The sequence below is a fragment of the Electrophorus electricus genome, chromosome 7 (genome assembly GCF_013358815.1).
Source record: "Electrophorus electricus isolate fEleEle1 chromosome 7, fEleEle1.pri, whole genome shotgun sequence".
Lineage (NCBI taxonomy): Eukaryota > Metazoa > Chordata > Actinopteri > Gymnotiformes > Gymnotidae > Electrophorus > Electrophorus electricus.
In genome coordinates, this window is record NC_049541.1 from 6,681,564 (window position 1) to 6,691,830 (window position 10,267).

The following is a 10,267-nucleotide window of genomic DNA, read 5'->3' on the forward strand; positions in this document are numbered from 1 at the left end:
TATTTGACCAGTGAGGACTTTTAACTTAAGAGCTACTTAAGTCAACTTTGCTTCTCATCATTATCAAAAGCAAAATGTCTATAAATGTAAAAACAGACTGATACAAGATATGCTGGTATTATTAAATGTAATGTCACATATGTTCTTGTATAACATATTTACCATGATAATCAAATCCATTCCTCAGGTGGAGCCATGATTCTTGAGGCCGATGTGAACATACAAGGCCACAACACACTCAATGAAACCAATATTCCAATAATGGCCCATCCACCAGATATTTACAGTGACAACACTTTGGAAGAATGGCTTGACGCTGTGCTCAAATCTAAGAAAGGTGAAGAATCACCAATGATTCTGAACCATCATGTATCACACCAGCAGCATTATTTGTTGCAAGCAACTGTTGTTTTTTTTATATCTAAATAGGAATCAAACTAGATTTTAAAAGTCTTCAAGCTCTGGAACCCTCACTTGATCTTCTGAGGAAAAAGAATGAAACAGGAATCAACCGTCCTGTATGGTTAAATGCAGATATTCTTCATGGCCCAAATGTTCCTAATTTCTGGCCTGTGATCAATGCCACCCGGTGAGATCATAATAAATAGCCCAAAAGACCTATTGTACTCAAATTTTTTAAATAATGTGGATTTACAGTTTCTAGACTATTTGATTTATTACCATTTTTCTACTCACCAGGTTCTTTGGTCTCATTCAGACTAAGTTTCCAGATGTCACCATCTCACCTGGGTGGACAGTTCTTTATCTGCCCTTCTATCCCAATGCAACTTACACACAGGCTATGGTAGAGAAGATGTATGATCATGTCAGACACCTTCCTCAGAAAATCACCTTTCCTGTTCTGGCAGTGATGGTCAAGAATGGATGGCCACATCTCAGCTGGCTACTCAAACAGTCTTCCAGGTATCTGAATCAGCAAAGACAAAGCAGTGGCATGCCTCATTTTAATTAGCTTATGGTATATTTTATGTGCTTTTTGGTCCAGGTTTAGTTTAACCTTGTGGCAGGGGTCAGAAAACCCCACTGTTAATGACCTGCTCTTCATCAGAGATAACAGCAACCCTCAGCGCATCTATTATGACATTTATGAGCCTGTGTTGTCCCAGTTCAAAGAGGCTGCAAGTAAGTATCACCAGAACCTATTTTACCACAAACCTTTCCTTTTATTTATTACTAAACCTGCTTTTCAACATTGTTCAGAGCAGAAAGATAGACCCAGAAGGTTCTATCCAGGTGGGGACATAGTTGACTATTTTAAGCCTGCAAACAACAATGGCCTAAACATCCAGTGGGAGACTGTGACTGATAGAAATTCTCTGCTGTCTATACTAAAAGGTTTGGCTGATACAAATGTTATCAGTTTCTGATGATCATCACTGTGAATATTATATTACGCAGAATCTATGGAGTAGTAATGGAAGCTCTTTTTTGTAGACAGCCCTGGTGGGATGCTTGTGATTCCAGTAATATCTGGAATAGATAAGCCAAAGTTTCCAGTGGTTGAGGACTCTGACCCAGAGCTGCCTCTCCAGGATTGTCTGGAGTTGATTCTGGCCTCAAAGAACCCATGGGGTATCTACCTTAGGGTGAAGTCTCAAACCCAACTTGCTGTTTCACTCCAGTTACTTCAGCAGGCCTATGACATGGGCCTCCTATACCACCCTACATGGCTCAACATGGACATTGCCCATGGAATCTTTAATTTCCAAGGCTACATGACAGGACAAGAGTTCCTGAGAACCATTAACCAGATCTTCCCACATGTCACTGTGGCTCCCAGCTGGCCCCAAGAGGCTCTTGATCAGGGTTATACACTCCAGCTGGTAAAGGACATGATAAAGCTCTTCCAGGGGACCTGGCAAGATGTTTCACTGCAGTTGCAGGCTGTTTATCTGGAGAGGTCAGAGACCAGATTTAAGAGCCTTCTCCAAAATCAGCCACGATTCTCTCTCACGGTGGAACACAGGACAGGGAAGGAAGGACTTAGTGGTGGGAATCACAGCGTTACATCTCTCCACAAAGGGTATAGAGAGCTGACCTTTTACAACATGGCAAACTCATATAAGAATAATTTTGGAAGCACAGACTATGCCTTCAACTGACATTTGTAGTATAAGGAGGGACTTCCTCTATCGGAGGAAGCTGTGTGACAAAATGTGTTGTGTATTTAATCATCTCTAATCAAAACAAAAATGTATGTAAAGCATCTGTTTTCTTTGTCATTTATATAAAATTAACCCAATTAGTAATATGATGATTTATTTAAAACTACTCAAATAAGACAAATATACTAACCATTTCATTTTATTTAAGATTTTTAATGTCAGAAATAGAAAATAAAATGTGATAATTGAAAATAGAAAGTGATATGTAAACTGCTGACAATCATTTAAATTCACTGCTATAACTATAGTGTCAAAAGTACAACAAAATAGTCATTTCCCCCCATATTCTCCAAAATGACATGGTTGTAAAAATATCTAAAATCACACTGCCATTGATGTCTTTGTAGACAATACATTGTACTGTTTTATAAAACCTTTTAGTAAACAGTGTGTAAGGCAGTGACAGGAAATTATATTTCAGTGTCAGACAACACAGAATGTCTGGTTCTGTTCTCCAGCAGGTACTGGCTGCAGGAATGGAAGGTGTAACAGAAACTGGAGGACAGTCCTGCAATGTCTGTAGAAATGTATGGCAACACCCCTGGATTGGTCTGGTTGTAGTAGGAGATCTGAGTACAAAAAACAAAACAAAACAATGATTCAAATGCACATTAAAAAAAATTAAAATAAACAAATAAAAGGCATTTATTGAGGACTTTTGCTCAAGCTTATGAAATGTGAAAACTAATTAAGAAGCCCGAAAGTGCTAAATATAATGAGAATATTGTGCTGCTTTTGTGGGATTCTTGGACCTTGAGAGGAATTGTAGGGTCCTGCATATCTGTTGTGAAACTACACTGTCAAGTTTTCCTTATGAGGTCATTTAAACTTCTCAGCTCCTACCTTAGAAACACTTTTGGACACCTCATAAATGATAAATCCAGCACAGAGCATCTCGCCTCTGTTGAAGTCCTCTGTTGGGGGATGTGTGGGAAGGGTGACTGACCGTAATGCAATAACATACGGGTCCCTAGACAGACAAACATGCCATATACCTTTTGTTCCAAAACTCCAGAAAACAAAGCGCTTACAAATGTTTGTTTTCAAGTGTTTCACTCACCCACTATTACACGGTGGTCTCCTGGAGGCCAGCAGGATGAAGTCCTGAACTTTTCCCCCCTCGCTGACAGAAGGAGTAAGGACATGATAGATGAAATCATCGTCGTTGACCTGAATTATCAGTTCACACTGCCTGCACAGGACATAAACATGAGGCTCCATTGGTGCATACTGGTGTAACATAAACACGTTTTTCGTTACATAGTCTGCTACTGATCTGTACACAAGGAGCAAAGTGTATTACTTATACAGCTTGTCCCATTCTGGCCTGCAGCATAGGTCGGAGAGCAAAAGGAACGCTCTCGCTGCCGGAACATTCACCTCAGACTCGATCCTGAAACAAAGGGTCTGATTCTCCTCTAAAGTATACAGCCTTACCTTGGAATAAACCAAAAAAAGCTAGTGTCAAAAATGTTGCGGATTTAACACATCAACCCGTAAACTGAAGAGTCAAAGCTGGTTAGGTAGTGATGACATTCTGCTCACGTTGTTCTTTTCAGAGCTGAGGGTCCATTTTGTTCTGGCTGCCAACATCTTAAGTGCAAATACATTATTGTAGCTGAGATACACCTGTAGGGGATATCAGGAATATTCGAATGTGCCAAGTTGATCTAGAAACCTGATAATCAACTGTCCTCATTCTTATAATGTTTCTGCAGATAATCAACATGTGATAATATTAACTTGTGTAAAACATTGCATAAGCTATGTGGTCCAACAAAGCAATACTGCATATCTATAGATCCTGAGGTTATAATGTGGATAGATTCAATGAGATAAAATACCTGGTTACTCTGGTCCCAGGGGACTGATAAGGGCACTTCAGTTTGTTTACAGGAGATGATGTACTTTCTGAATGGATAAACAGATTCAGTTTAGTGAATGCACATGTTAATTAGCACACAATAATACAAGTTTCGTTTAAACTACTCGTATTACATTCTGCAACAGCTGTTATCGCTTATGCAAACTTATGCTTGAAATTTGAGGAAACTGGTGCTTATTCCCATATGCTGCCACTGTGTTATTTGACAGTTATGCATCGTGTGCTACTCGCCTTGCTGTTTCACCTTTGCACACTGGGTGGTGCATTAGCACACATGTGAGGTCACAGAAACAGCAAGACATGTGAAGCTTGGTGTGGTGAAGTTACTGTGTAGCTCTTCCAGTATGTAGCTGTGAGCAGTATTGCCTTCATTTTGTTTGCTTTTGGCAACTCTTATCAGTCACTGAACTGTTAGGCCCTCTTGCAGGTTCTTTTGCATGGAAACTCAGATTGGTCCACCAATTATATTGCAGGGTCTATTAGTTGTCGTGACACGTTTTAATTCCCTTTTAATTTTTAAACGGTTATTGATGTAATTTGGTGATGTGCAGCTGGGAACAAATGCCAGCAGGCACCATGGCCTTTGATTTACAGGAAACAGTTAAGAGAGATGGGAAGGGTGAATGTGACAGCTAAGCTTGATTCTCTTGTCCTCGTTTAGGATGACATTCTGTGTTCACTACCTATCCAGTCGAATCTTCTTCCTGGCAATAGCCTCTTGGTATCTCCTGCTTCCATCCTACCAAAAGGAAAATTAAAAGAATGAATAGAAAAGACAAAATTCTCTATTTATATTATGTACAGCAGACCCCTAGTTAGAAGAATGGTTATCAATAATCAGTTATGTAACAGTTACTTCGCAAATTTTTATAGAATTTCAAACTGTTTCTTACTACTGATTTTTCAGGCTCTATTGTTTTCCCTCCTAACGTTCTATGAATATTAACAATATTCAATATCAATATCTATCAGTATTATCAAAATAGATATCTATCAATATTAACAAAAAACAAAGTTTTAAAGGAAGTATGTCTGGATCTAGACCTTACCAAGGGTTCAGGGCGTATTGGGGGCAGTGGGCATGGCTTGCCATCCTCATCCAGCACCTCAAACATCATAAAGGCACTATTAATGTGTCTCTGTGACTCCTCCCCCTGATACGCCTCCGCACACACACCTACCTCCATGCTGTCATACCAAATCACACAGTACATGACAGTTACCACACAGGTGTATAAGACAATACATCAGATAGGTGCCTACAGGACAGCTTCACCTGTTCTTGAAGGTATTGTTGACAATGGCTTTGAGGACCAAGCGGTCTCCAACCTGGGAGGGGCCTCTGAAGTGGAACATATCTATGGTTCTCAAAGTGGGATGGGCATTGCATAAACGGCTAGAAGGAGTAGGGGAAAAAAGCACCACTTTATTTAAAAAAAAAAAAAAGGTTGTCCTTTTAAAAACTGTACAAACAGGTTCATGCATAAATATAATAAACCTGCAAATGACTGGAAGAAGACCAAATTCATTGCAGGAGATTGTGAAGTTACGAAATAACAGCTTTTTTTCGTCTCATCACAGGAAAACTGAGCAAAAAAACGGAGTAACAAAACTTATTTTGTATCATGGAGAATAAAAGACTCCTTTACTTTACCCTCGCCTCTCGCTCCCTCTGTGCCGCCAGCATCACAAGTTTTAATTTGTACTATTAAAGGTGACCGTTCAAACTTTGACCACTGAGTCACTTCAAAGTTTCTACTATGGGTAAATATTAACTAACAACACTGCACTGAACTGTAATGATCTTAAAATGCTATGAATTCAGGATATTAGATTCATGATGATTTATGTAGGCCTACATGCAGCATGGAATGAAGAGATATTGAAAAAGATCTTAATCGATTTTGAAAGTGAATGTGTGAGCTAGGATGTTACCTGGCTGCGATGGTGGCGACATTCTCCATCCAGGCCATGATCTGGCCCCCAAACGTATTGACCTGGTGGTTGGCATGAGGGGGGAGAACCAGCTCCACACTCTCCACCCGTGTTTTCTCAGTCGGAACGGTCAGCTGCTCATTTTGACCCTCTGAACCCAACCATTCACACACATACACAGAAATGCCAAGTGCCTCATGGCCTCCTGCCTACTTAAACGATATATTCAGTTTCTTAGAGAAATGAAACCGTCTAGTGTAGACACTTCCGCGTAATAAACATGTCTTTAGATACCTCATGCTGGATGTATGTAATTTCATGTGAAGTGAGACCTAGATTTACAACACTCACCCTCACTGGGGCTCCACTGGAAAGTCTTGTTACTCAGCAGGTCCTTCATGATGTCGATGTGGAGCAGCCTCATCCTCCTCCTCTCTGCTGCCATGCTGTACTCCAACTGCTCCTTGTGGGTGCACGGCACCAGGGGCTTCAGACAGATCTGCAAGGATATCAATTTACCAATCAATCAAACACACACACATACATATATATATAGCTTTTTTTACGCTTGGCAACAGAAAACAGCTCTCTGCTGGGTCTCACCTTTTCTGCTCTGGTGCTTCTGGCCACGAATGTGGCGAAGGCATGACACACCTTCCATTGCTGGTTACTGTAAAGGTCCTCACAGCTGACTTCTATTCCCACCTTACACACACAAGCACAGCTCATTTTGGCACAGAAGCATCATAATCGCAAGGCCACAGTGAGCAGTCAAATTTGCTGGAGCAACTCAGTTAATCTTTTCATAAGCATTACTGGGGTTGGATATACGCGGTTTCATTTGCTCTTTTAACTTGTATCGTTTTAGATGAAAAGGTTTCTCACTTTATTTCACTGCTTATTTTTGTAGTAATAAATATACAACTATATAGTGTATGCAGCAGTATGGATAAAGTGTTTAGAAATATTTGTGATGGAACAACAGAATTGGACCACCTAATAAGCAAACAATACCAAATGCTGGAATGATCAAAACAAATTGAAAACGAACAGGTATACAGGTATGATATTATTGTATAAAACCCCACAATATAATTTACATATTTAGCTAATTATTTGGACAAGTATTAGGTGTAATATGTGTTCAACAGCAATGTAGCTGAATTTGTTTTGTTTTTTTACCTCCATACTTGAGTTGAAAGCCCTGTTAACTTTTGCCTTAATGTTAACCACCTGTCCAACACTAAAAACAAATATATAGAAACAGAAGGCAGACATCATTTTAAAAGTACTCATTCTATTCCTGTTTCTCATTTCTATACAATACAATAAGCATTCAAATAAGTATCTAAGTACAAGTGTCCAGTTGAACCAGGTAGAGTAACACATCACAGCCATGTTTGTTTCACATTAAGAATCTCATAAGTATAGGTTTGTTTTGTTTTTTACTAATGCATCATAATGCCTCTGTCTGAAAGCTTGACACCCACAGTAATGACCACAAAATCATCCTTTACAGAGCTCAATACACTGCCCACATGCCAGTTATCAGCAGTCCCTGGAGCAACTTCTCTTGAATATAGTGTTAATGCCACTATATATCCAATACCAGACCCACCATCAGTGAGCCAATCATGTATATTGTATTATCATAAAAAAATAATCAATAACAAGTCTACACCAATTGGCAAATTTGTATTTGACACATTTATAAATGTTGTTTACCCAATGGTGCGCTCAAAATGAATGTCATCCATTGAGGCTGTTACACAGGAACACCCGGCATGTCTTTCAGCTGCAATGAGAAAGGGATACTTGGAGAGATCCTACGTAGGTTCCAGACAGCCCTTCTGCTGTGTTTACTAAACTGAAACATGAATGGCTGCCTTCCGAGAGCAAAAAACTATAAATTAAAAAACATTGCTGCACAGCACATAGCTGGCAAATGTATTTGGTAAGGTCTGGTTCCCAATGACCCTAAAACTGTATGTGCAGAACCTTTTAAGAATCTAAAAATGTAGTTTAAGTCTGGAAAATAATGGAAAATCTGTGGAATTTATAATAACAAAATATTTGTAGAATATTCATACAAGCAATTGTATAGCTATTATTTGCACGTGCATGAAGTACAATTTGTAGTTGGGATCTTCTCATAATTTTGCCAAGCTACAAAACAGATTTTAAACATGATAAACAACTCCAGTGTCAAAACCTGTATTGCTTGTTCGCCTCTGAAGCACTATTATGGCAAATGCAAAACCATGCAGCTGCAACAAGCTCGTTGTACTATCTATAATTTAAAACCCACCTACGCTTGGTGGTCCTTCCCCTACAATCATCCTGCCTAAACAATAACAAGCCTGCACTTATACAGAAGAGAGCTAGAGATCTCACATGCACGTTACGTGCTGCAAGTCACATTCTGGTGCACTCCCTTAGTTGCATACTCACCAGAGAGGCAGGCCGTGCAGTCCATCCATTTAAGCAGCTGCCCTACGCTCAGTTCTTTGCGGTGATTGGCATGGCAGGGGAGCACGATCTGGCTCATCTTCACCTCTGTAGGGTTGCGATACATTTTGTCGTCCTCCACGACGAGGTCTGAATCACCCTGCTCCACTTGCGGCTTGATGCCCGAAGCCATGGCAGAGAGGGGGTGATCTGTTAGGAAAGAGCTGTATATGAAAAAAAAAAAAAAAAAAAGGATGTTCCGCGTTGAGATCGCAAAACGTTGGCTCGCGCACACGGTAACGCCAGTAGTGTTGCCTTAAAGTCGAGATTTCGTTTAAAATTAGAGCCACTAGTAACTTTACGGCGAATGAGGAATTTATTCGTTTAAAGTGTTTTTAGATTTGGAATTCGACGTTGCGCTCAGAAGAAGACGAAAAACGTTCGGAAAAAGTGCAGGTGTTGTTTCGAACATGACATCTGACTTCTAAGATATTAGTTTACGAAATCCGAGACTATCATTGCATTTGCACGTTTCAGCTTGTTGAGCTTCTTTTGTTTGCTCTTTTCATTCCTCTCTCTCGCTCGCGCTCGCTTGGACTTAAACTGTGGTTAGTTATGCAATTCTCTTTAAACTTTCGTGTGCAGTCCGGACAAACACACACAGTGAAAAGTGATTTGAAAAGTCAGAACACATTACCAACAGTAGGCTTAATCTGTATAATAATGAAAACTCCGATTATATGGTGAACCCAAATATAATAACGAATAAATAAATTATTGCGTGAATCGTCAACGGCTTACTTTCCGAAGAAGACTATACGCGCCTACCAATCATAACCTTCATAATTCCACGATACTTGTCTGTATTCCATGATGGCATATTCGAGAGTCAAAAACTTAATCACAACCACAAAGAACGCGGGGACTGTCGAAGGCCACGCCTCGCATATTGAGCCGTCAACAAGACGCAATATATGTATGTAATCTGTATGAAATGCATGTATGTCTGTATGTGATCTTGGTCAATGTCTAATGTTTAAGTTTATTGAACACCTGCGGCCATCAAAACTAAAGATCTGTCGTTTCCAGTGACAAGGCATTTTAATACTAATGTACAGGGCATTAATGACATATCCGTTTGCAACGCCAGTTGCTGCTATGGCAGCAATGAAATTAGTGAAATCAAAGATGAAAAATAACTCGTCTACACTCATGGAAGTTTAGATCCCCGTGGAATGCATGTTATGATTTACACATCTACTTTTTCATATATAAACTGGCTCCTCCTACTATTAAATTAGAAGCACTTTGCTTGCACGGTTGATAAAGGACCGCAGGAAACTTCTCTGGAAAATCTGCATACTTACTACAATTTTGAATCTCTCTTTCTAGATATGTTTGTTCAAAAAAATCCGGATGACAGTTTTATTAATCACAATAACAAGAACGGGACCAATCTGACGGTTGTTTCTAGGCCGACAGCAGGGGCCGCCATACACCGTGAAATTCTTCACACGGCCATGCGCGCAAGTTCTAATGAAATATTCTTATAAATTCTACTACAGTTGGGCCTCTATGCTGCAAAATAGATCAACTCGACACCTACCCAGTCTAATGCACTTATTTGTGAAAAGGGGATGCTTTTAGCTGTCTCTTTTTTTGTTTGTGGGGTCTGTGTGAGGAATTATTTTATAAAAGCATTAACTGGATATTTTCAGGGTATTTTGTCAGGATATTTTAACTGCTTATGAGGGCAAGTGTGATTCTCAAAAAATTAAAATAAAGAAATGCAGGAAAACACACACAAACATAA

General features: G+C 39.6%; 2 protein-coding genes across 2 annotated transcripts; one reads left to right on the forward strand and one right to left on the reverse strand.

Moving 5' to 3' along the window:
• The first annotated feature begins 195 nt into the window (after positions 1-195).
• Positions 196-2,123, forward strand: fam151a (family with sequence similarity 151 member A). Its single transcript, XM_035528115.1, has 5 exons — positions 196-337; positions 430-589; positions 700-924; positions 1,007-1,143; positions 1,486-2,123. Exons 1-5 carry the CDS (start codon positions 196-198, stop codon positions 2,121-2,123), a joined length of 1,302 nt encoding a protein of 433 aa, XP_035384008.1.
• Positions 2,124-2,349: 226 nt separating this feature from the next.
• acot11a (acyl-CoA thioesterase 11a) lies at positions 2,350-9,341 on the reverse strand. Its single transcript, XM_027029862.2, has 16 exons — positions 9,283-9,341; positions 8,458-8,678; positions 7,732-7,801; positions 7,189-7,249; positions 6,610-6,711; positions 6,358-6,505; positions 6,007-6,157; positions 5,348-5,467; positions 5,121-5,259; positions 4,755-4,810; positions 4,031-4,097; positions 3,732-3,815; positions 3,490-3,623; positions 3,247-3,378; positions 3,030-3,156; positions 2,350-2,755 (listed from the first exon to the last, which is right to left on the reverse strand). The coding sequence occupies exons 1-16, from the start codon at positions 9,324-9,326 to the stop codon at positions 2,597-2,599; spliced, it is 1,815 nt and encodes a 604-aa protein (XP_026885663.2). The 5' UTR covers positions 9,327-9,341; the 3' UTR covers positions 2,350-2,596.
• Positions 9,342-10,267: the final 926 nt, after the last annotated feature.

Bases quoted from the DNA above. Each gene is read 5' to 3' on its own strand.
- fam151a (XM_035528115.1), top strand. From the start codon at position 196: ATGATTCTTGAGGCCGATGTGAACATACAAGGCCACAACACACTCAAT. The intron at 590-699 runs GTGAGATCATAA...TCTACTCACCAG, and splicing joins CCTGTGATCAATGCCACCCG to GTTCTTTGGTCTCATTCAGA. The intron at 1,144-1,485 runs GTAAGTATCACC...TTGTGATTCCAG, and splicing joins CCAGTTCAAAGAGGCTGCAA to TAATATCTGGAATAGATAAG.
- acot11a (XM_027029862.2), bottom strand. From the start codon at position 9,326: ATGGAATACAGACAAGTATCGTGGAATTATGAAGGTTATGATTG. The intron at 5,260-5,347 runs GTGAAGCTGTCC...TTGGTATGACAG, and splicing joins AACAATACCTTCAAGAACAG to CATGGAGGTAGGTGTGTGTG. The intron at 2,756-3,029 runs GTAGGAGCTGAG...TTTTGTACTCAG, and splicing joins TGTCCAAAAGTGTTTCTAAG to ATCTCCTACTACAACCAGAC.